Source organism: Balaenoptera ricei, chromosome 20, assembly GCF_028023285.1.
Source record: "Balaenoptera ricei isolate mBalRic1 chromosome 20, mBalRic1.hap2, whole genome shotgun sequence".
NCBI classification, from domain to species: domain Eukaryota; kingdom Metazoa; phylum Chordata; class Mammalia; order Artiodactyla; family Balaenopteridae; genus Balaenoptera; species Balaenoptera ricei.
Window position 1 is genome coordinate 24,945,761 of NC_082658.1, and position 26,222 is coordinate 24,971,982.

At 49.2% G+C, this 26,222-nt stretch overlaps 1 protein-coding gene across 1 annotated transcript in view; it reads left to right on the forward strand.

Moving 5' to 3' along the window:
* Nucleotides 1-26,222, forward strand: part of FAM117A (family with sequence similarity 117 member A) — a 44,652-nt gene that overhangs the window by 13,071 nt on the left and 5,359 nt on the right. The window contains exons 2-6 of the mRNA XM_059908828.1: nt 13,587-13,756; nt 22,199-22,294; nt 23,557-23,667; nt 24,090-24,224; nt 25,406-25,607. Coding sequence (XP_059764811.1) covers nt 13,587-13,756; nt 22,199-22,294; nt 23,557-23,667; nt 24,090-24,224; nt 25,406-25,607 — 714 coding nt within the window. The remainder of the gene's footprint in view (nt 1-13,586; nt 13,757-22,198; nt 22,295-23,556; nt 23,668-24,089; nt 24,225-25,405; nt 25,608-26,222) is intronic.

Genomic DNA, 26,222 nt, shown 5'->3' on the forward strand with positions numbered 1-26,222 from the left:
GAATCTTTACTATGTGTCCTTTATCTAAAATGCCTCCCTGCAGCCGCTCTAGAGTGTGAGACTGTGGTTAAGTTAGCATCAAAGGAATTTGTCATGGATTCCAGCCAGTTCTGTGAAATAGACCCATGAGCATTTACTGTATTATTACACCAGTTTATACAGTTAGATTGTTTGTCCTTAGGCAGTTATCAAGCTATATAGGCTGTCTCCAGTATTCTCTTGGCTCTGTCCCACTCCAAAATCAGTGCCCGGTGGATGGCATCCGGAATCCGGACAAGTTGCAGGAGGATGAGAAAGGCTGCCCCCACATCTTACTGGGTTGGCTGCAGTGTAAGGGTCTGTGTTAGAGCTGCCATGCAAATGGCCAGAGCTGTCTGTTTGGAGGGGACTGGGACCACTGCGCTTTCCCTTCCAGTTCTTAGAGGCATGGATGGGGCGTCTTGGTAATTAACACCCCAGACTGTTTCCCTGGATCATATTCTCCTCTTGCTTCAGGAGGATAAGCCTTTTCTTTACCTGACTTATAAAAGAAGGTGTCATTACTGTTAAGCAGCTTTTGATTTAGGAGCAGATACAAAGCCCATTGTATATGGGGGAGATGGTGTAACTCACCATCCAGTGGTATGTGTTGCCATGTCCTCCCTTGTGCCTGGAAACACATGTGGAGAGGTGACCTGACAAACATCCTTCTGCTATGAAGTAATCATTGGTCTCAGGCAGACATTGAGGGTAGGAAAAATCTTCCCAAGGTCATACCTTTCAAGGCTCTTTCTAGAGGGACCATCTAATTTGTGTTTCAGACAAGGTTTACCCTGGAGGCACTATATAACCTTTGAGCCTCCCTTAGGAGATCTGAGCAACCAGCAAGACCAGGGCTTTAGAGCAGGGGCTGCCCTGGAATGTTGCCCAGCACACACTGGGGTTTTTCCACCAGGCCCAGCCTGGGAATTTGCCTGGGATTTGGGGTCAGGGTGGATCAGTTCCAGAATGCCAGAGGCCAGGTAGGGAATCACTAGGTGGGATGTAGTGGTCTCTCAGGTATTTCCTTTTTGAAACTGGGGATGCAGTAGAACTTAAGTAAAGAGATGGATATAACCAGAGAAGATTTTGCAAGTGGGACAAAATGATCCACGCAGGTTTTCAAAGCTTTGAGGGTTGAGCAGAGTTAACCCTAATAAGATTTTAGACCCTGAAGGCAAAGCAAGTTCTGTGACTGTACCTTCATGGCCCTGAGGGACATAACTGTGTAACTGCTCCTTTAAGCCCCCCTCCCCACCCCCCAGCCCAGAGCAAAATGAACCAGAGCAGAGGTCCTGACAGACCTACTGAGGTGTAGCAAGTGAGCAAACCTGCCCTCTGAGCTCTGATGTCTACTCGGCAGTTACCACGTGACCAGCCCTTTTGCCTGTGGCGAGCCACAGGTAAATTGAGCGCTATTTATACTCTCCTGCTTGGGGGAGGAAGTGGGAGAGATGGTCTGGGAGCCCACAACACAGCTGTCTGATCAGCCTAGGTAAGGCATATCTCCTTTTGACTTTGTGCCTTTTTCCCCCCCTTAACTAATTTTGCCCCGGATAACAGCATGGGCTCTGGGGCTTTCAATTTAGCTGAATCGGTCAGTAGCCATCTCTTATTTACCCTTTAATAGTTGGGGAATTCTAGAACTAGAGGAGGCTCAAACTCTCTAGGTACAACCTCCTGCGTTCTGGGGGGTGAATATTGAGACCTCTGGGGGCATGTAATGATCTCTCCCTGGAGCTGTTCAGGGGCAGACTCTACAATCTCCCTCATTCATTCTGATGAGCAGGAAGTTCTTCCTTTTATCTAGCTGGAATCTCTCCTATTCTAACTAAAGTCTTTTTTGCCCTTCCTTTTTACACTCATGCAGAAGAAGACAAATTTTAATTCACTTCATCTTCCTCTTGGGATCTAGCTACCTTCGCTTTAGCTATTTTTACCCATCTTCCCTGGGATCTCACTGGTTTCTACGTTCCTGTAATGAATGAGCGAATGGATGCCCAGGGTAACTTGGCGGGGCATATCTGAGGTTATATCCAACTCCAACTGTTTCTGGATCATAGGAACTCTTTAATTCTGCGCACAATCTGGGTCTGTCTCCTGGGATGACATACCACTTCTTTTTTTTTTTTTTTTTTTTAATATTTTTGGCTGCATTGGGTCTTCGTTGCCGCGCGCAGCCTTTCTCTAGTTGTGCCGAGTGGGGGCTACTCTTTGTTGCAGTGCGCGGGCATCTCATTGCGATGACTTCTCTTGCTGCAGAGCATGGGCTCTAGGCGCGCGGGCTTCAGTAGTTGTGGCACGCGGGCTCAGTAGTTGTGGCTCACGGGCTCTAGAGCGCAGGCTCAGTAGTTGTGGCGCACGAGCTTAGTTGCTCCGCGGCTTGTGGGATCTTCCTGGACCAGGGCTCAAACCTGTGTCCCCTGCATTGGCAGGCAGATTCTTAACCACTGTGCCACCACGGAAGCCCGACATGCCACTTCTTAATTTAAAGTCTCCTTCCCTTAGTATCTTTATTCTACCTTGTACTGATTTACATCCTTCAATTCCTTGCCTCCTAGTAAGCCTCATTGACTGTTTCATTTCTTCTTGCCCACCTTCTCTTTCCCCAAATTAGAAGACCAGAGCAGTGACCCAATTGAATTTGACTACAACCTGCCAAGATTGAACTGCTAAACAGTTTAGATCCTTGCTAAGGAGTGAAGTTAATTCTGTCTTCCCAAATTCCAAATTAAGCCAGTTCTTTTTTTTTCCCCCACAGCTTTATCTTGGAAAATTTTAAACCTGCAGAAAAGTTGTAAGCCCAGTACACATCCATTTATCTTTCACCTTAAACTCATTGGTAACTTTTGGCCACAATTGTCTAATCTCTCTTCCCTCCTTGTGTGTATTATGTATATGTGTGTCTAGACATACACATATGTGCATCCATAGGTACTTTTTCTGGTGAACTGTTTGAAAACAAGTTGTGAATATCTTGACACTTTGCCCATTACTTCAAGGGCATCTCCTGAGAATAAGACCATTCTTCTACATAATGATAATATCATTATTACACATAAGGAAACTATAATTCCATATTATCTAATATCCAGTTCATTTTCAGATTTCCTCTTTGTGGCTCTTTTGTTTTTATTTTTGATCCAGGGTCCAGTCAAGGTTCTCGTTTGGCTATGTCTTTAAAAAAATCTGTTTAAAATTCCCCTCCCATCCCTGTCTTTTTGTTTTTAGGTTTTTTGATTACTGACTTATTGAAAGTGTGGACAGCCTTCTAGCTGTCCCACATTCTGGAGTTTTCTGACTGTTTCCTCTCAATGGCATTTGACTTGTTCCTCCATCTCCTGTATTTCCTGTAAGTGGGAAGTTAGGTGTGGGGCCCAATTCGATTCAGGTAAAACATCTTGGGCATGAACATTTCATGGGTGAAGCTGTGTACTTCATAATACATCGCTTCAGGAGGTACACAGTGTCAGAATGTCCATCACTAGTAATGCTAAGTTTGATCACTTGAGGTGGTGACGACCAGATTTCCCTTTGTAAAAGTACATTATTCTCTTATATGTGGTACATTATGTAAGTGTTCTGTTCCCCTCAGTGTTTCTTCCAGTTGTTTTGGCATCCATTGCTGACTCCTCCTGACTGAGCTGTTACTTTGGGAGCTGTATAAAGCCAGTTCTAAACTAACACTGAAGGACATGAGTATTGATGTGAGTTGTTCTAAAGAGGAGTAAAAAAAGTTTCTTTGGGCTTTTAGAATCATTGGCGGGAAGGCAACAAAATGAGGCCATCAAATTCTGTCAAACTCTAGGTATTTTGTGTGACTTGGGCCGATAGTAAATTGAGTATCAGCTGTTCACACATATGTTGCTGTCTGGCAGTTTGCGTGAGGTCAGGGAGAAGGCAGGCTGGATGAAGCTAAAAATAAGTCATGGTTTGTTCGCAAAGCAGAAATTATTTTGACTATTTGAACATTATCTATAATTCTATTCTTATTTCCTTTTTATCTTTCACTTGATTTCCACTGTCCTTACTAGAAAAGGGATCCCTCCTTTTTAATTGTCTTCCTCCATTTGCCCTACATGCCCAGTGGGTAAAACAGTGTCCCCGAGACCCAGGTCTGACTGTGCTGGTTCCTAGCAGGGAAAATAATAGACCTCTTCCAGTCCGTGGGGAAGTTCCTGAGCCAAGGCAGCCAGGCAGTCATGACAGTTGAGTCTGACAGTGAAGCACAAGGGGGGAAATGCACTTTGAAAGTCTTTTGTGGGGGAAGAAAGGCCTGTGTCTCAAGTTGCTCTGTGGCGTTGGAGAAATCAGTTCACCTGTCTACACGAGGATGTTCCTGGGCCTCCACCCAGAGAATTCCTGAGAGTGTGTGGGGCGCACACATTCAGAACAAAAATCAGAGTAGGGTTTCAATCACAGTTGTCCTCTCACAGGATTTACTGTAGATGAACCTCCCCAACCTTTGGTTCTTCCTTCACCTCTTTTATCTTTAAAGAGCTGAGCGGACATCATGATTTCTCCTCTACTTGATAAGAATCAGATTGTCATCTGAAGTGAAGATACTGAAGGGTTTATGCCCGTCCTCTGAGTTTATAGCCACCCAGAAATTCATCACTCCCAAATAGCCAGGCGGTGAGGATTGCTTTTAGGGGGAGAAGGCTAGGCTATGACTATTTATGCTATTCTTAACAAAGGCCAAATAGATCCCAAAGGAAAGCATGCTCCAATCAGTAACTGCTAGTATTTTGTCCTGTTTTAAGAATGTTGAAATCCTTCAGAACTCCTCTTCATAGAATTCAGATAAAAGGTGAAAAGTTCACACCACTTCCTTTTTTTCTAACTGCAGCTTCTTGAGAATTGAACAAATGTCTAAGTAACTGCTGTCTACTCTTCATACACGCGCGCGCGCGCACACACACACACACACACACACACACGCACGCACGTACGCTTTGGAATCACCCTTTCCCTCCTTGCTGATAAGAAGAGTTAGGGTATTCCTCATTTTTTCCCCATAGTGACACCTCCAAATGGGTTTCTCCTGACCCTTCTCTCCAGCTGCCCACGGATGTGGTCTGCATCCTGGGGAGTCAGACACACAGCAAGAAAAGGTTTCACCTGAGCTACACACTTAAATATGGAGACAGTATTAAATACAGAGTTAATATTAAATATGGAGTTAGTATTAAATATGGAGTTAGGGGCTTCCCAGGTGGCGCAGTGGTTGAGAATCTGCCTGCCAATGCAGGGGACACGGGTTCGAGCCCTGGTCTGGGAAGATCCCACATGCCGCGGAGCAGCTGGGCCCGTGAGCCACAATTACTGAGCCTGCGCGTCTGGAGCCTGTGCTCCACAACAAGAGAGGCCGCGATAGTGAGAGGCCCACGCACCGCGATGAAGAGTGGCCCCCGCTTGCCACAACTAGAGAAAGCCCTCGCACAGAAACGAAGACCCAACACAGCCATAAATAAATAAATAAATAATAAAAAATTTTAAAAAAAATATGGAGTTAGTATTGAGGTCCTGGCTGAGAAGTTTTTCATGTGTATACAAATATCACTCTTTTTTTTTCTCTTCAGGTAAGCCTTCTTGGTAAGGGAAATGTGCTGTTACTCTTTATTTCTTCCTTTTTAATCTCATTTCTTTAGTTTCTTCTCCCTGTTATGATTGACATGAGCTATTGCTGGGGTTGAAAGAAGTGTTTAAAGCCCCAGGTTTAATTTTCCCAGCTGGGATGGATGGGGTCTCCTTGGGCTTTCCAAGGAGGGCTTCTAACTCTTGTACAGTCATGTTGAGGATTTCGGTTTGACCACAGCTTCCCTCCAAAACCCACATGTCCCTGAGTTAAGCAGTTAAGCGGCGCAGGACTGCAAGCAGCTCAGAAGACTGCCTGCACTGTTTAATCCCAACACACATACTGAAATGGAAAAGTAATCCCTGTGAAGCTGTGAGGAGGAACTTCCCCTACTTACTGCAAATCTGGTATTGGGGAATATTTAGAAATTCTGCATCCCTGTTTTACTTTGCTCCCCTCCAGGTTATCATTCCCCCCGCCTCCCCCACCCCCAACAAAAGTGCTGCATCACAGCTAGGAGACGGGACAGGACAGGGCCTGCTCCCTCAGTGTCTTAACCGTCTGCCCTGCCTCAGCCTCCTGGGTGGCCCTTTCCCTGCCTGCTTCTCCTGAAGTGAAGATCAGTGGCTGAAAAAAGCATATTGTTAGAAAAATGTGTAATAAGATCTCATTTTATTAAAAATACATATGCATACATAGGTGCACAGGGAGAGATCAGGAAGGATGTGCAGGGTGGTGATTTCTGAGTGGCGGCATGCATCGTTTTTATTTTTCAGTTTTTGCTAATCTGCATTTTTAAAATTTCCTTTGATTTCCTCCTATATATGTACAGCTTCTGTTATAATGAGAGTTGTTTTAAAGAGGGAAGGCGAGAAGATTAGTGCTAATAATGGCTCAAACCCCAGCGACATGAGAAAGTGACTGATAACTTGTTTGTTGAACTTGCCAGTTGCTGAGTTTTTGCCACCTGTGAAATCTCATTGGCTGTCTCTCTTCTTCCTTCTGTAGTCCTTCTTGGGTATTTTGGGGTCACTCAGCCTCAAGCTAATGGAGGATGGGTGGAGAGTAGCCTTGTCTTGTTTCCCAGGTTTCTCTCTCCTGCATTGCCCCAAAGATAGTAAAATAAGTGAAGTAGCCCCCCTAGATTCCCAGCCAGGACCCTCTGGTCAGGGGCTCGTCTCTCCTCATAAGCTGCTAAGCCTCCACCCCACGGTCTATCTCTGGCCAAGTTGAGAAGGGCAGCCACAGATGCCTCACTTCCTGCGTCGTCTGCTGCCTTCCTCCTTTCCCTGACCCCTCCTTCTAAGAGCTGTCGCCCTCCTCCTTCGGGTTCCCGCAGTGGGGGTTTGCTGGTGTGGTCAGGCCTGAGCTGATTTCCAGCCAGGAATGAGGGAACAGCAGAGACCAAATGGGGGTCCTTCTGAAGAGTCAGTGGCTGGAGGAACCCCCAGAGGCTGAGCTGGCAGCCTGGCCCTTGGGGAGCGTATCGGCCTGCCCCACTTCAGCCTGGTCAGCAGCTTCTTGTCCGGCTCCTCCAGTGTCACTAGGGCCTGTCACAGGGCTGGTTTGTGGTGGGCACTCAGAATCTGCTACTGAAGGAATCAGTCAGTCTGCTGTGGCGTGCCAGGCCCCTCGTCAGCTGTTTGTGTGTTTCTGCCCTATTCACTGTCCCCCAAGGCGCAGCAGACACTTGACCGGCGATCCTCTCTACTCAGAGCCCCCTCTCCCCAAAGCCATACAAATGTAGCAGTTGGGAGACAGGGCCAAGTGGCTCCGGAAGATAGCACCTAAGGCTTCTTATCTCTGGTGTGTGCTGTTTTGTTTTGTTTTTTCCATTTGCCGTTGCCCAAGAACCAAAGCATCCGCCACTGCTCAGCTGCATGGTGAAATGGCCTGGCCCTGTGCCAGGGAGCTTCGCCAGGTGGTTGGGCTGTGGAGGCTGCTGCATGCGATGGGCCGATAATACCCCACAGCGCTGTAAACAGGACACCCCACCCTCCCGCAGCCACCAGCCAGGGCCCCGCAACTTGCTGCTTTGTCTTGGCCTGTCATGATAGGGGCGTCTCTTCTCAGACAGGGCAGCCAATTGTCCTGTTTCCCAAATCTGAGAGGGGTACTTTCCAGAAATGAAACCAGTTCATCTTCCGACCACAAGCAACCGTTGTGACTTCTCAACACTTCTCCTTTAACCATAATCACACAATTGCAGGGCAGAACCCCATCCCCAGATCTTTCCGGTGTGCCCGTAAGGGAGGGATAAGCCCAGGAGCCCCTGTTTCAACTGCACTCACTTGTGAGATTTCTTAGAGGACGTTCCCGGCTGACGGAGGTCTCAGTGCTGACAGCGCTGCTGCCGCCCACGCCTCCCAGCGGCTCTTTCGCCGGCATCATCCACTCCGGGTGCTGTCCTGGCTGGGTTAGACCAACACTAGGAAAGGAAAGGGCTCTGACACTGAAGCTGTGGGCCTTCCCAGGGGACAGTGGTGGCTGGAACTCACCCTGCTTGTCTCCTCTTCCTTCCCCACCCACACCTTCAGTCCTAAAAGATTGTGGTGTGGGGAGGGGCTAACTGACAGTAATTGGTTTGACATGATCTATCTAATGAAGACTTTAAAGCCTTTTTGCATCTCATCTTCTGTTCTTTACAGCGTCCCTGAGTGGTAACTGAGGCTGGGACTGTGCTCCTGCCTGCCGGATGGGAGAGCAGGCCCGGTGAGGGGGGAGGGCATGAAGTGTGGGCTGCAGTCACCACACAGTGAGGGCAGAGCTGCAGTCAGAACCAGATCCCTCACACCTGAGACCCTCCCAGATATTCGGGGGCCACACCGCTCCAGCCTGTGGCCCCTTCGAGGATGGCACAGAACATGTCAATGTCTGGTTTTGGCTTCGGTTTGTGTTGCGTTTGGGGGGAACCTGACACCTTGGTTTGGCCCTTAATCAGTTCTGGTGCCCAAATTAGCAGGTCATCACCAAACCATTTGGGGTGGGGTTTTTAAAATAAGTGGTAGATTTGTTTTCCTGTCAAAATCTCATCTTTTTAAAGTGCCCCCCTCCCTTATTTTCTGGGCGTGAAGGAAACATGGCACTTTCGTCTCCTCAAAGGGTCTAAGAACGTGGGGGTTTGGGAGGGGAGCTGTGGCTTTGCTGAGGGCTTTGAGACAGAAGGGAATTCTGTCACCTTGCGGCTGGTCAGGAGCTGGGCCGGCACACTGTGCTAGGATGTGGTCACTGTAGAAATAAATCTGAGGCCCAGCGGTCTCATTTAAGGAAAAGAAACTGAGGCGAGTCCTCTAGTCTGTCTTAGATGCAGCGACATCCTTGCAGGCCTAGCAGAGAGGAGGGGGCTGGGTCAGAGGCAGCTGGTTCTGGATTGGGGTACTTGGTTTCTCCCCATCCGCCGTTCCTTCCCTTTTTTTTTTTAGTATTCGTGTTTTTGTTTTGTTTTGTTTTTGTATATGGAGGAGCAACTCAGAACCAACAAAGCCCTCAGAGTCTTTATGAATAACTTTGGTCAGATTTGGATGTAGAGTTGATCAAAATGGGCGGTTGGATTCTTATACGAAATTCCAGGATCCTGGGTCCTCCCCAACCCTGGGGGTGCTGGGGAGTAAAATGTCATCTCTGATTACTGCCCTTGAAATTGGACTCCTCCTGTAACTCACGAATGAGGTGGGCTGTGAAGGGTATCAATGGGAAGATGTAAAATGGGCATGGTTTACTAGAATCCTTCCCCCTAGGTTTCAAAGGCTTCTCCAAAAAACCAACCAACCAACACCCCAAACAAAAAATTGCTATGGACACCCGGGTCAGGCCTGTGGTCTCCTTCCTTACTCCCCTCCCTGAAGGAGCTGCCAAGCATTTCTTCCTTCAGGTATGTAGGCAGGTGTCCTGCACCCTTGGAGGTGTTCCTGATGCAAAAGGGCCAAGAGCCCCGTGAACTGATGTAGGAAGAAGGAGGCTTGGATTTGGATGTAGGACTGCTCCTGACTTTCTGGGCGACCAAGCCCAATCTGAGACTGGACTTCTCTGTGTCTTGGTCTCCTTATCAGTCTTTCTCGAGCCCCTTTAGGAGAACAAAAGACTGTACACACACAAGTACTTTGTGAGGAGGGGGCAAAACTTGAAAGTATTACACAAACAGAAGAGCATACTTAGGGTCTCAGGATGGAAAAAATTCTAAAGGAGGTTTTTGCAACAATTTGTGCTGAGGGGCTGGGAGAGGTGGCTCCAAGAAATCTTTCTCCCCAGTGCTTTTTTCTCAGCCCTGGAGTCACAGCCCTCTTCTTTCCGACAGCGGTGAAGGAGCTGTTAGAATCATGGTGTTCTGGCCTCTCTGCCAGTCTCTGGCTCATCTGCTTCCCACCTGCCTCATTGCTTCTCTGTCATGTAATCTTGTAAACTTGCCTTCAAGGGCCCCCGCCTCATCAGTGGGCTCTTAGAGACAGTTTGGGAGAACCACAGGACAGCATTTTGGTGTCTGGCCAGGCTGCCTGCATGGGTCAGGAGCTCCCAGAAGTATCTAGATTGCCACCTTTTGATCTTAAGCCCAGGATAGAAAAACGAGTGGTTGAAATGCCAGTGTAGGGGATGCAGTTGGGGCTTGAACCCAGCGTGCCTGTCACTAACTTTCTGGGTGACAGGTGCAGGGAGGGGAAGAAAGAGGTTGGGCCTCCCTGAGCCTCAGAGAGAGGAAAGGGGGCAAGCAGCTCAGGGGGATTTACTCACAGGGAGCAGGTGAGCATGGATGTGCAAGGCACACAAACCTAGAGTCCAGGTGTAATTAGAGCAGGCTCTCCCTTATAGTAACAGGGTTTTGATTTTATGCAAATACTTAGGCGTCTGCCAATCTCCAACCCTATGCTCTAGATGCTGTGTGGGGTTCAAAGATAAATTAGACAGCCCTTGGCCACAGGTTGTTTATTAGCTGGGAGTTACAAATACTTGTAATCCAATAAAGGCTGGGAAGTACTAGAAGAGTACAAAGTACTGGGGAAAATCAGAAAATCCTGAGACATTCCTTCCAGGGGACTCAGGAAGCTCCGTGGAGGTGGAGATGTTTAGGCTGGCCCTGATGGATGGATCAGATTTCAGCCCTGAGCACATGTGCAAAACCTCAGAGGAGGGCAGGCCCAAGACATGGGTGGGAAATGGTGCATAGTGTAGTTTGTCCAGGACATAGAGCTTTTGAAGAGGAGTGACGTGTAAAGGAAAGGTAAATGGGACCAGAACACGAGGCCTATGAGTACTGTCTTTGAAAGAAAGCCTTTGAAGAGTTTAAAGAGTGTTAAGGTCATTTAAAAGGGTGTGTTGTAGGTCAGTATATATTGATTTGGAAAGGTGTTTATGATATAAGGTGAAGACTCATTGCAAAATAATATGTACAGTATAATCCCATTTTTCATTTTAAAGCATACACACACACGCACACACATACATGCATGCACATAGAAGGCAAGGCCCCCAAGGATACATATCTAATAGTATTATCCATGATTATCTCTGGGTGTTGAAATTTGAAGTTTTTTCTGTTTGTTTGCATATTTCTTGAATTTTCCACAATTCACACTACCTTTTTTTTTTTTTTTTTGGCCGCAACACATGGCTTACGGGATCTTAGTTCCCTGACCAGGAATCAAAACTGGGCCCACGATAGTGAAAGTGTGGAGTCCTAACCACTGGACTGCCAGGGAATTCCCCACACTACTTTTATAAGTCATTTTTAATTTGTTTTTTTTTTTTAATTAATTAATTTATTTTTAAAAATAAATTTATTTTTATTTATTTATTTTTTGGCTGTGTTGGGTCTTCGTTGTTGTGCGTGGGCTTTGTTGCGGCGAGCAGGGGCCACTCTTCGTTGCAGTGCACAGGCTTCTCATTGCCGTGGCTTCTCGTTGCAGAGCACGGGCTCTAGGCTCATGGGCTTCAGTAGTTGTGGTGCACGGGCTTAGTTGCTCTGCGGCATGTGGGATCTTCCCGGACCAGGGATCGAACCCGTGTCCCCTGCGTTGGCAGGAGGATTCTTAACCACTGTACCACCAGGGAAGTCCCTTTAGTTTGTTTTAAATGAGCACATACTATATGATGGCTGAGGAAAATGACCTAGGAATATGTAAGGAATTAGATAAAACCTGAGACTAAAAGTTATCCACGCAATAACATTTATGATATCCAAATTGGGGTGGGGGAAACCTCTCAAACGTCCAATAATATGGGAGTGGCTAAGCAAACTACTGTATATCAACCTGGTGGAATATTATGTAGTCTTTAAAAATGACAGATATGTAGATTGTTGATACTTGGAAATGGGTAGAACAAAGCAGAATATCATGTAATATATTTCATATTGATTATACTATGTCAAAATGTGTGTAAATATTTAAATGGATTTAGAGAATGTAGATAGTATTATTAGTGTTTCTCTCTTTTTTTTTTATTGTGGTAAAATACACATAACATAAAATTTACCATTTAAACATTATAAGTTTATGATTCTGTGACATTAAGTACACTTACAATGTCGTGTAACCATCACCACTGTCCATTTCCAGAACATTTTCATCACCCCAAGCAGAAGCTCTGTGCCCATTAAATAATAATGCCCCATTTCCTTCTCCCCCTAAGCCCCTGGTAACTTCTGTTCTACTTTCTGTCCCTATGAATTTGCCTATTCTAGGTACCTCATATAAGTGGAATCATACAATATTTGTCCTTTTGTGTCGGTTTTATTTCATGTAGCATAATGTCTTGAAGTTTCATCCATGGTGTAACACGTATCAGAACTTCATCCCTTTTTGAGACTCCACTGTATGTGCAGAACACATGTTGTTGATCCATTCATCTGTCAGTGGACACTTGGGTTGTTTCTACCTCTTGGCTATTGTGAATAGTGCTGCTATGAACATGGGTATACAAATATCTCTTTGAGACCCTCCTTTCAATTCTTTTGTATATATACCTAGAAGCAGAATTGCTGGATGGTATGGTAATTCTATATTTAACTTTTTGAGGAACGTGCCAACCTGTTAGTGTCTTTTTAATATAAAGCTCTTCAAGTTTATTTATATCTACAGTCCCCAGTTCTTTCGTTGTGCTTAATGCACACATGAATTATCCAGAGATTAGTACAGATGTGAAAGCATTTTGCTCTGTTTAAAGGAAAGAGCCTTACAGACCTTAAGATCGTAGTGTGTTTTGAATGTGGCTGCGGAAAACATGGTCAACCCAGATGACTGAAACTTACAGATGATTCCAGAACGCTTAGATTTTAGTAACACTTTCAACTTTTACCTTCCCCCAGAAAGCTTTAATCAAGGTAAAAATAAAACAAGTGGATTTGTAACTGCTTTATTTTTGTTCTATTTAGCCAGAAGTCAGGGATAGAGGAGAGAACCAAAAGACTTGGATATTCTCCTGGATCCTGGATAGGTGAAAGTAGTTATGTCGTTCTCTTTGTCTCAGTCACCTAGGTTCCCTGGAGCTAATGGTCTTGAAGGAAATAGGAAGAGTCCTTCAGTTAACTGGGTTGAATTTGTACATAGGAGCCTTGCAATCAGTGCTGGAAGAAGGCAGGAGATAAAAGGAAATAAAAGGCAGGATAAAAGATGGAGGAAAACTTGGTTTTTGTTCACTTCCAGTTACTTCTTTAATGATGGGAAACAGTCCTGCTCTCAGGAAACTCAGTGCGGAGACCTGGGAGTTCACAGTCTGTAGTCCATTAGGAACAGGAGAAAGAAGACATGTGTAAAGTAGCCCCTCGTCCAGAGTGAAATGGTGTAAATTGTTTCCAGTGAGAAAGACCAGCTGGATAAGTCAGGAGAGCTTTCATCACGCTGTATGTGCTGTTATGGGCTGCTTCAAATTCTGTCGGAGGGAGGTAAATATAAGTGAAGATGCGGCAGTCCGGTGAGGCTTCCTGAAAGAGGGAACGTTGGTTACTGTGTCTGCTGCCTCCTTGCTGACGTCCAGGTGTGCGGGCTGTGCTCTCTTCCAGCCAGCGTCCCGTGTTCCGTGGCCCCAGAGAAGCCAGTGTGGAGGCCTCAGCCACCCCAGGTCCGACGTACATTCTCCCTGGACACCATCCTCAGCTCCTACCTTCTGGGCCAGTGGCCACGAGATGCTGATGGGGCCTTCACCTGCTGTACCAATGACAAGGCCACCCAGGTAATGAAGCTCTCTGCTAACGGGATAAGGGATAAAGGTGGGGTGGTGGGCTGGTCGAGGAGGCCTTGGGTCGACTTACCAATACTCAGTCATTGATGTGACTTGTCCTGGGTTTTGGCTGTACATATGCACCATGTAGCTTTTCATCATCTCATGTTAACCTACTTGGTTCTCTTCGTAAATTTACCTGAAAATGAGTTTGCATTCCACCTGACTGGTGGGAGAGAGAAGGCAATCTGGGTTTATCAGTTTGGCTTTGAGTATTCATGTGTGGGTATACAAGAGTTGATTTTGGAATTTATTCTAGGTTTTAATAAATGAGATTTACGTTGCTAAAACAGACCAACATTCAACTGAGTATGCACTCCCCAGACAACTGGAAGAGGTGGCCCGAAAGTGTGTTGAGCCAGGATAGATCCCACTAGAGCAACAGGAGTGGAAAGTTCTCAGATAATGGAGAGTTGATCCCTAATCAGCAACCCTGCCTGGGATTTCGGTGGACCCATTTGAGTCTGATGGAGCCCAGGTCCCCTCTTCAGGGTTTTTCTCTTCATTAAGAATCCTAAACTTAGAAGGGATCTCTGTAATCATCCAGTCCATTGGTCAGTTTTTGAGTAAGGTAGTGTTAGCCTGAGCAAGAAGTCATCTCATATGTGAAATTATACAAAGATATTTCTTCATCTGACTCAGGACTTCAACATTTTCAGCAGTTAAGTTTTTAAGACTCAAATCTTCTCCCTTTTGATGCAGTTTAAGCCCATTCCTGTTCAACTTCAGAACAAATGAGTTGTTCTCAGGAAAGAGGAAACAGGGTGGGGAGAACACAGGCTCAGAGGAGAGGCAGCCCACGTCCTGGGGGATGCTGGGCCAGTCACTCTTCCTTTGCATGTCGCTGGAGCGTGCCCGCCCCGCCTGATTGGAGGTGGGGTGCCGGCCAAATGGGAAAGGGTTTTGTGCGCTCGCTTCCCCTGTCCTCCTCTGCGGAGCACATCTCCCAGTCCCTTTTATTTATTTTTTAAATGAGATCCATTTTCAAATGTTATTAGTAAATGTTTGAATGCCCAGTACTGTTCTTGGCATGTCAGAGTAGAGAACAAGGAAATGAGAACAAGATTTGACCTTGGTGAGTCTGGATGCCAGTTCCATGAAGGCCAGTGAACAGGGAGCCAAAGGATGAGATGGGGCCAAATGTCTGGCACAGTTTACAGGAGGGGAATTCTCATAGGAATATGCCACCCTGGACCAACAAGAGTTGCTGCAGTTAAAATTGATGGCACTCTTTTCTTTTTAAATTAATTAATTAATTTATTTTTGGCTGCGTTGGGTCTTCGTTGCTCCGTGTGTGCTTTCTCTAGTTGCGGCGAGCGGCGGCTACTCTTCATTGCGGTGCGCGGGCTTCTCATTGCGGTGGCTTCTGTTGTTGTGGAGCACAGGCTCTAGGTGTGCGGGTTTCAGTAGTTATGGCACGTGGGCTCAGTAGTTGTGGCTCACAGGCTCTAGAGCGCAGGCTCAATAGTTGTGGCACACGGGTTTAGCTGCTCCGCGGCATGTGGGATCTTCCCTGACCAGGGCTCGAACCTGTGTCCCCTGCATTGGCAGGTGGATTCTTTACCACTGCGCCACCAGGGAAGTCCAGTGGCATTCTTTAGATCTAGGAACAGACTGTGAAGGGAGAGCACGCTCCAGGTAGCACACCGACTTCCCGGAAGCCCCAGACACTGTTGTTCCCTGTGTCCCCTGAAAAGGGCAAGTAGGATAGGTTATTACTGCCCCTTCACATGCCTGGAGCACATACCCCTTTCTCTTTTGAGAGAGTGTTTAGTCCAAATAATGCGTCTAGTCACGGAGGGCTTCCTGGAGGAGCAGGACTTGAGGTTGCTTTGGTTGTGTAAGCTCATGATTACATCCCCCTTCGTCAGATGGCAGGCTTCCATGCAGCCCACCTACCTATCCCCGTATCCCCGTCACTGTCATTTCCTGCTACCAGCCTTCTAGGAAGCCTCCATCCCACTCCTCAGATGGCGTTCTCCTTGTCAACTCAAGGCAGGGTTGGCCTCAGATGTTCCCTGGCCGGATTTAGAGGCATGGGCTCTAGGCTGTGTGTTTTGCTCAGGCTCCAGCTGCAGGCCAGATCTTTTATATAACAAGTCCGGGCTTCTTGCCACAGCAAGACAGAGGCCAGCGATGCGCCTCCGCGGGTCTGGCAAGGCCGAGCTGTGCAGCTTTCCTCTTTCCCTGGGCTGGGCTCCAGCCCTCGAGGAACCCTTAGCAACCTGTCAATATTGTGGCTGCAGTCAGGAGGTGGGAGAATTCTGATCAACGTGGGCATCCAAACCCAAGTATGTGCTCTGCCCATCTTTCATTCCTGGCCTTCTGGGAATTTTCTGCTTCTAGGTTTTGGGCTCCATTCAAATTCTTGCTTGAGCACCCTGGTCTGGCACAAGCTGCCTTCTTCAACATCTCCCAAAGAAATTGGTGCTCCTTCCCTACTGAGCACGGCTACATCACCCAGAAGGGACTGGAGATGAGGGAGAGGTTTTATGGGGGAGACACAAGGGGGTGCAGAGAAGAGTGGAGGGAAGGTAGGGAGGCAGGATCTACCAAAGTCCTTGAAAGCTTTTAAGTCACTAAAAATAGATGATGCCAGCACGTTTCCTTAATTCCTTTGAGCTCGAGGGGAGCTGTTCCCACCCCTACCCCCACCTTCTTCGCTTTCTCTTCTAGCCACACCAGTGAAGTACCTCCACCACACCTGGCAGGCCCTCACTTCTCTCTTATCTGTGCCCCCAACCCAGCCCCACACACACCCCAGCCAGCCGCCAGAGTGTGTGTTTGGAGACCTCATCAGCCTGGCACTCCCAGGGGCAGGACTTGCAGTAAGGACAGCAGCCATAGTCATGGTGTAGGCCGAGCAGCTCGGCTCCCCTCTCTGAACCCCCTAGAGCAGGCAAGAGCCCTGCCAGTTTCATATCAGAACACCTGCCATTTAGATAGCCCAGCACACTGCATCCTCAAGGCTTCTCCCAAGGCAGAAGATGGGTTAAAAGCTCTCGGTTCTCGAATTGCAGCAGGTTGCCAACAGTCCCAGTATTCCTTCCCTGGGCTTAGCTGTGTTTTAAGCCCTTAGGCAGGCGCAAAGGATAGCACGGGTGGTTCCCAAGCAACTTGCAGTCTGACATGGAGAGCGGGCTTACCCAAATATTTGGGGCAAGTGAGGAAGAGAGGTGGATGGATCTTATTTGGGAAATTGGTTCTCCTAAGGAGGTGTGAATGTGGTCATCGGGAAAGGAGGGCTTTGGAGCTGCTACATGTTCTGAGCCAGGATGGGTGATGGGAGCGGGATGACCAGGTCTCCCAGAGGTCAGCTTGGTAGGTGTAAGGAACAGCTTGGGTGCAGTGGGTGCTGGACGCAGAGGGGCCAGTCAACGAGGACTAGGAAGGCTCTTGTGTGGTTACACCATCATCTGGAGGTTTCTTTGTGTCTCGGAGGACTTTGTCAGGATTTTCCAGGTAAATCTGAATCTGTTTTCCCCTCTCCTGACTGCCCTCCCCCAGGTCAGCTGGTCACTCAGAGCTGGCCATCAAGTGCTGTGGGCCGGCCGCCCCTGGCACTGGGCCCGGGGCCGGGACGGGAGATGGCAGCACATGCTGGTGGTTGCAGTCACCCCTCCCTTCTTGCTGGGAGTCTTCTCGCACTCTTCTGGAGGGAGGAAGTGGTCTCACCACAGCTGGAATGACTGTTGGAGCCAAGTTCCCCCGCTGGTGTTCTCATCCTGGAGACAGACGGGACCCTGGGTGCCTGCTCTGCCTGGCCCCCCGTTCTGCTCATCCCCAGCCCCATTTCCTCTGCAGGCTCCAGGTGAGGTAGGGATGCCCTTATGAGAGACTTTTTTTTCTTTAGGCCTGAGTTACCCTTTGGGAAAAAAAATTAGCTTAAGTCCTTGACAAACTTCATGGAGTGTCCGGAAGGGCAGAGGCAGAGGTGGCATGCTTTGTTTGGGAAGATTTCCCTTTCTGTGACTTTCCCTACCTGTGTGCTGTCCTCCTCTTTTTCCCAATCCAGTGCCTCAGCATTTGGTGATGACACACGATTCAGTCTGCTTATGATGGGCCTTTCTTTGCGGGTGTGAGGGCCTGGGCACAGTGCCTATTTCCCAAACCGGTGAGCGGGACCAGTTGTTCAGTATATGGTTTGACATCAGCACAGAATATTTGAAAATGGGTCCATGATGGAAAATCTGAGGGTTGCACAGTCACCGTAGGGCCACAGATGGTGGCCTTGGCCACCTGCTGCTAGAGTTCTCGGCGCTGGCCGGCAGACCACCCTCAGAGCCTTTCCTGCCTCTTTTTCTGGCCAGAGTCCCAAGAGGCTGATTCCCTGCTGAATTTCAGTTCAGCAAGTAGTTACTGAGCATATATACTAGGCCAGGCACCACGCTGCTCTACACATCCGCATAGGTACACTGGGTTATGTTCCCAGGGCCCAGCCAAGGTCACTGGAGACAGCAAGGATTAGGACTCTTCCTGTCTCAGAATCTGGGTAGAGGCTTAGTTGAGTGGGGGGCAGAGAAAGAGGTTCCAGTTTGGGGGGTTTGGGCTCCATCTCACCCCTGCCTTCTTGTTATAAAGCTGTCCTCGCCCTCACCCAGTTATCCCACATGTTGCTCTGGGACTTCAGAATCCCAGGCAAAGCTTCCGTGGTCTAACCCACATCCAGTTTTGCATAATCCGAGCATCATCTGCATAGTTGGCTGACGCCACTCGTGGCCAGTAAGTAGCCCTGCTTCTCCCTTAGCTGCTCCCCCTGGGCCAGGGTGTTAAAATAAATCTGTTCCAGTGTGTGAGTCCCTTTGACAAACATGACTGGCCTGCTGAGCTCAAGCTTTATCCTGCTTCCAGAGGACTGTCTGGAACAACTACTTACGGTGCTGTCACACAGCCCGGCTTGACCCCCATTGTGCCATGAAGGGTCACTCTTTGAAGGATAACCTTCCTTAGCTGTGACTCTTCTGTGCTCCAAGGAGACCTTGGCCCAGATACCTGTGGTGAGACCCAGGAGGAGGGGCCTGTCCACCCAGGGGCACTGGAAATAAGGGGCCGGCATGGTCCCTTTCTTGATGCTCCTAGGTCACCTTGGAGGGGCCAAAGCCCATACCTGTGCATGTGCCTGCCTGAAGAATACTCAAGGCCAGCATGTAAACAGCTTCAAACACAGGAAAACCTACTGTATTCGGTTCCTGAGGCTGATGTAACAAATTACCTCAAACTTAGTGGCTTAAAACAATGGAAAGTTATTCTCTCATAATTCTGGAGGCCAGAAGTCTGAATTCATTCCGCTAGGCCAAGATCAAGGTGTTGGCAGGGCTATACTCTCTCTGGAGGCTCTCTGAGAGACCCATTCCTTGCATCTTCCAGCTTCTGGTGGTTGCCAGCATTCCTTGGCTTGTGGCCACGTCACTCCAGTCTCTGCCTCCATGGTCACATTGCCTTACCTTCTTCTGTGAGTGTCTGATCTCCCTCTGTCTCTCTCTCTCTCATAAGGACACTTTTAATGGCATTAGGGCCCACCAGGATAATCTTTGCATCTCAAGATCCTTAACTTAATCGTATCTGCAAAAACTTGACCATATAAGGTAACATTTACAGGTTCCAGGGACTAGGACCTGATTTCTTTGGGGGGCCATTTTCAACCTGTCACGCCTACAGACCTCGTCTCCTACTACTCTGCCCCTCACCCACTCTGCCCCAGCCACACTGGCCTCCTTATCATTCTCAAACCCACCAGACTGGCTCCTGCTTGGGGGCCTTTGCACTTGCTATTTCCTCCATCTGGGTCACTCTCACCTCTGATATCCACATGTCTCACTCCTCATCTCCTTCATGTTTTCAGCAGATGTTCCCTTTTCACTGAGGACTTCCCTGACATTTAAAATCATGTTCCCCAGCCCAGCATTCCTATTCCCTTTCTTTGCTGTATTTCTCTCTCAGTACTTATCACTGTTTAAACTGTGCCTCCAGCTAGAATGTAAACTCAAAGGGGATGAGGATTTTTGTCATTTTGTGCCTTGTTATGTCCCCGGCACCTGGAACAGCATGTGACACACAGTTTGCATTCAGTAACTCTTTGTTGAGTGCATGAGTGATGTGTACCCTGAACCCATCTGATCAGAGAAGATGCAGAGTGAGGCAGCAGGCCGCATGAGGTGGACAGCTAGGAAGGGTTCCCTGATGGGAAGGCTGGGAAGAGCTGGTACGGCGGGCCGTCTTAGGTGGGGAGACCAGGCTTAGAGGTCAAGGGATAAGGAAAGAAAAAGGAGATGGAGCTACATTTGCCTGTGGGACAGAGCGCCCACGGATGGAGGGTAAGATGGTGATGTCTATGGCCAGGGGTGGCTGTTGGGGCAAAGCGATGGCCTTAGTAGCACAGTTTACAGAGTAGGCAGTAGTTGCTGGGAGACGCTGCTGAGCAGATTGCGGTGAGATGGACTGAGAGAGGAGATGATCCCAGCTGCCATGAGTTTTCACATGCATTCCAGCCTCCAGCGCTAGCCTACGCTTCTCCTTCCACCCCCTCACGTATCTCAGAAGAAAGAGGCAGTTGAAGAGTTTGCAAGAGATATTAGTAGAACCGGTGGCAACCTGAATGTGGCTGCTTTTACCTCCTTCTCACCACCCACCTGTGAGTGCAGTATCTTCCCGGAGGAGGAGAAACAGGCATCAACACCTTAGCCTTTGTCACCCTTCCTCTGTAGTCTCCGCCACCTTTCCAGGGACAACAAGCTTGTGTGGAACGCAGCTTTGATGAGCAGACCTAGTTATCTATAGGTTTGGCTTGGAGCCCTGGGAGGGGAGGAGTGTTCGTGCATCTGCTCCGCTCAGGGCGCTGTGGGCTTCTCCTCTCTTTTCAGTATCTGCAGCAGCCTTTTCTGAGTCTCTGTCTGCCAACACCCTGATAGGCATTTGGAAGTAGACCAGCTGCTTGGTTTCCACTGTCAGAGCCAGCTCCACCTCGAGGCTTTGGGGTATGGGCCTGAGGATATGCTCTCTGCCCTTTTGCTGAAGAAGGAATAGTGGGGACACATCTCTGGAGGGTCTCCCTTGTGGTGCTGGCCTCAGGGAAGGGAGTCCGGCAGTTGTCTCACCCTGGCTGTGTCGCACGGCCGGGTAAAGGCCCTGATCGGTGGGCAGCTGGGAGAAGGAAGAGGCAGGAAGGCTGGGCACCCCCGTGGACCCTCCCCTGCAGCTGTGGCGCAGGGCAGCCTGCTCCCACCGGCCCGCTCAGACTGCCATCGCCGAGCTCTTCGTAACAGCTGTTGGGTGGTGAGTTGTTGGGCTTTTTCCCTCTCATCCTCCCCCTTTTCTGTTTGTAACAACCTCTCGGGGGAGGTCAGCGGATCTGCTGGAGGAGACAGTTCCCAGGCCCTCATGGTTTTGGCAGCTTGTGCAAAGAAGTTAGAGAGGAACTGGTTCCACCAGAGCCTTCCCCCTTGGGCCCCTCCCTTGGAATGGAAGTAGGGATACTGGTGGGGGGGGAGGGACTGTGTCCTCCTCTGCCTCGTGCTTAGAGCCAACCACTTCCTCCCGCTGGTAGGGGCTCAGGAAGTGGGTCTACAACTCCCCCTGCCTCCATCCTGGGTCCTCTGTCCTCTGTGCAGTGGGGGAGGGAGGATGGCCGACTGAGAGTCACGTTCTCACAGGGGCAGAGCAGGGCGCAGGAGAAGGAGCTGTGATAAAGCCAAGAGGGGTCAGGAGTCAGGGCTGAGTTCAGAATTCTGGCTCCCTCCTTTGCGAAAACATCCCCTCCCTATGTATTCAGGAGGACTTTGGGGACCCTAACCCTCGGTGGACAGGGAAAAATCACGGAACAAGCTTGAGGTACTGCACTGCACAGAAGTCTTCTGCTTCGGTTCAGGATGGCGCATGGGGCATCTCTGTTGAGCTTTTTCCTGTTTTACCCATTAATGATTCCTTAATGGAGTCCCGTCTGGTAACTTGTTTTCATTAGGCTGCCAGGAAGCTGGGCCCGTGCTGGGCACATAGACGGGGAGGGAATCGAGGAGGCCAGTGTTTCCCTGAGCCTCCAAAAAGTGCTCTTTTGGAGCTGGTCGGGATAGGGGGGGACAGTTCTGGTCCTCGCTGCTGGGGAGGAGCACTTGGAATAGTTGGGGCTGTAATCCGTGTGTAAAAGTCATAAGAGAGTAAAGAGCAGGTTGGCCTTATTGGCTCATCAGGGAAGGTTTCCTGGAGGATGTGGACTGGGAAAGAGGCAGTGCAGGTGGAGAAGCCTGCAAGAATAAAAGGGGCTGGCAGTGTCCAGGAGGTTGATGAGCAGATGAGAGAAGACTTCAGAGAGCCAGCACCTCTGTCTGGGGAATGGTGTGTCTGCTTCCCCAGAGGCAGCCTGAGAAGCTGCTCTGGCTCACTGGGTTTCTCTCCCTGCAGACTCCCCTGTCCTGGCAAGAGCTTGAAGGCGAGCGGGCCAGCTTGAGTACACACAAGCGCTCAGCGTCCTGGGGCAGCACAGACCACCGAAAAGAGGTAACTGCCCCCTTTGACTCTCTGGCCTGGGAAACTGCCTCTCGTCTACCCCCCAGCACAATGGACACATTGTGTGGACCCACATTTCCAGTCTCACCTGCCTCGACCTAGCCTTTTCCTAATGAGATGGCGCCTTCATAGCTGCCTCCCAGCCTCCTGGTGGCCTGGCTTCATGAGCCCAGACCCTCCTGCAGGCAGGGGCTTGGCCCTCCAGCAGCCTAGCTCAGGGTGGGGGTGGCCATTGTTCTCACTTCACTTTGAGGTTGGATCCAGATAAGCGTTTCAGAGACTGGAGAAAGAGAGCGAGTTTCTGGGAGTTGGAAGCCCCCAACCTCATTTACTACTTAACTACTCATCCAGCCTTATTTTTAAAAGAAGAGATAAATAATGATGTGTCCTCAAACACTTCTTCCTGGCCCTCCCTCCCTCTGATGAGGGCCACGGGGTTGAGGGTGAGAAGAGAAAGCCACAGACTGGATCCCAGGGCTGCCGACCCAGCTCTGCTTGGCACGCTGTGGGGAGCCCCCAGGAGGGCCAACTCGCCAGGGGTCACCCTCTACAGGGCAGTAGCTTCTGCCCTCTTGGCTGCGAGAACAGAGAGAGAATATGGAGTATTTAAGGCCAGTGGGAAATACAAAGTATTTACAGTTTGTAATTATCAGAGTATTTACACTAAGGACCAGTAGGGTCCAGAATTACAGATGCGACTGGGACAATGTTTAAAATTGTTGATGACGCTCCATAATTGTTACAGGACGTGAAGTTGGGACAGAAGCTGATATTCCTTCTGGAGAGGCTGCTCCTTGCTCAGTGCAGTCTACTTCAAAACGGGGGGGAATGCTTCCATCCTTCTTGGTCCCAGGGCCTTTGAGATAGCTGTGAATGTATTTTGAGGAGTGGATTCGAAAACATCATTTTCCATTTCTATTAATAGAGTAGTATTCCATGCCTTTGGAATCTGCGAAAGACAAAAATGGTTTCAGTGTTGTATATTTTTAATTTTTCGGAACGTGAGCCATCTGTGGAATACATGGTAATTCAAAAAATCCAATAATCTGGTTACTGTGGTGTCCAGCTTGCCTGATGAGCCTGTCCTCACAGTTTTGAACACCACTGAGGTATTTTGAGATGGAAGATTAACTTCCGTCTTCCTTTTACGTATTTTCATGGGCTTCTGGCAAGAGCCACACCTGGGAGGGAGGACCCAGTGCGCTTTTGCTTTGCTTCACCTGCCTGTCCTCTCTCCCTCTCCCTGCCGCCAGATTACCAAGTTGAAGCAACAGCTGCAGAGGACAAAGCTTAGCCGCAGTGGGAAAGAGAAGGAGCGGGGCTCCCCCCTCCAAGGGGACCATGCTGTGCGGGGAGCACTGAGGGTACGTCCCTTCCCCAGCCCTCACCCCTCTGTCATCCTCTGTGGTGGGGCCCCTGGGGTGGGCGGGTCCTCTGAGCCCTCCTGCACTGCAGGGCCTGTGGCCACGTGGGTGCCGGGTGAAGTTTTGGTGCAACTTTGGAAAGGGTTTCTTGCTGTGCTGCATGTCTCTGTCCTCCATCCCCACCCCCTGCACAACTGAGGCCATGATGCAGACTCTAAAAGCACACTCTGGGCCCCTCAAAGCTCTGCCTTCTGGAGAAAACCCCACTGAATGGACCTATTGCAATTGGTAACTGTCCCCGAATTCTCCTCTACTCACTTGGTTTTGCTGTGTAGACATGACTGTTACCCACCCTGGTCAGAACTGATAACTGCACGGGGCTTGGTGGGGTTCAGTGATGGCTTCATTTACCTCCTCCTCAGGCGTCCCCTCCCAGCTTCCCCTCAGGGTCCCCTGTCCTGCGACTGAGCCCCTGCCTGCACCGGAGCCTGGAAGGGCTCAACCAAGAGCTGGAGGAGGTGTTTGTGAAAGAGCAGGGTGAGGAGGAGCTGCTGCGGGTGAGTGGGGGCTGCACCCCGGATGCACAGATAGGCAGCGTCTTGCTGAGTCTGGACACAGGGAGTTGGGACTCGTGCTGTCCGGGGGCTCACAGGCTGTGCACATGTCAACAGAGCAACATGCCAAAACCACCCCATGGGAGGAACACAAATTGAGTTTATTAGACTCAGATGGACTTGACCACAGGAACAGCAGAGCTGGGTGGGTGAAGTTGGGGAAGACGTTGGGGCATTGAGTGGAAAGAGAAGGAGCAGGGGTCAGCAGGGAGGAAGGCACCTGGCTGGGAGGAAGGGACTAGGCATCACTCTTCAGCCAAAGCCCCAGCTCAGTGTTGCTGGCATACTCATCACTGTCACTGTCACCGTCACCCAGCTGTGCCTCAGTTCAGGTGGCCCCAGTACTAGAGTTACTGCTTCCCTTCCCTCCATCTCTACCTGCTGACATGCGTTCATCCTTCATGCCCAGTTGCCTTTGTGCAGCCTTCTCCCCCACTCCACTCCCAGGCAGAGTTATTTGCTCCCTTTTCTGCAGTCTCAGGCACATTTTTATACTGACACAGGACAATTGGGGAATGCCAGTTGGGCAACATTAATATAATTCTAATGGGCACACTCCTCAGTTTATGATTTACTTGCTGGTTGATTTTTAATGTGCGTATATGTAGGATTTTACACGTGCACACAGACTGGTGAGCTGTGGACACAAGTACCATTGAATGTTAAAAAAAATGAGGGGGGGGGTGTATTTAATACATGATAATAATCTGCACGTTCGTCCTGCAACGGCCTGTAGCTGTTACAGTGTCCTGGTGGTTTGCCCGCTCTTGTGCCCCCATGTGTTATTCACCTTTGTGTTCCCAGAGCCTGACACACAGGAGGCCCCTGCCCTCGTGAGGCTTACAGCCTTGTGGGGGCAACACCTTGATGAAACCATAAAATAAATATGTAGTCATAAAGTTCTATCTATGAGGGGAAAGAATGAAGCGCTCTGGGAGAAGCAGGAGGAGGTGTCTCTTGGATTGGGGGTTGTTGGGAAAGTCAGTGACGTGAGGAAATGGTGTCCTGCTGTCACTGTGTGTTGTGAATAGAGGACAAGGACAATGGCAAGGGGATGACCCTAAGGGTCACCGCAGCCCTGCCAGCCTGCAGAGACAGGCCTGACCCCCACTCTTCCTCGGCAGATCCTTGAAATCCCTGATGGGCACCGTGCCCCAGCTCCCCCCCAGAGCGGCAGCTGTGATCATCCCCTCCTCCTCCTGGATCCTGGAAACCTTGCCAGCTCTCCCTCCATGCCCCTGGCATCCCCCCAGCCTTCTGGTCAGACTAGCCTTGAGGAACACCAGGGTGCAGCCGAGGAGCTGACGTCCATCCCCAGTGACAAAGGTAAGCTGGGGAGGCCCAGGCTGCGGGGCCCACATGGAGTATGGGGTCATCTCCATGCCCTTTTCCAACTCTCATCAATTTCTGGCCAGGCATTTTTTTACTTACTAACCAACTAGAATATCTTTGGGAGTCTTCTATATTCCATACGTTATAGTGGTCCTTGATACAGATTCTAATTTGTAATTTATATGAAGTTTCTGCACTTACAATTTTATTTAATCCTCACTGTAATCCAAAGAAGCAATCCCTCCCACCCCCAGTTTTTGGCTGAGGTTCAGCATGCCATCGTGGAGAGCCCATGAGCCCGTTCAGGTGTCCACTGTACCCATTACCAGCAATATATCTCAAGGCGGGTGTGAACGCTGTAAATAAAAAAATGTGGTCTTTTGCCCAGGGTCACACAGTTTGACCCAAATCGAAACCCAAGCTTTCTGATTCCAAATCTCCACTTTCTATTCTGCCCTGGCTGCGTCACTGCGAGGACAAGATAAGAGTCCCTCCTCCCCGTCATAATGATCCTGACATTCTAAAGCACTGTTGCCTGCATCACCTAACTTGATCCTCACAGCAACCCCATGAGGTAGGCTGGTCAAAGGCATGATCTAACAATACAGA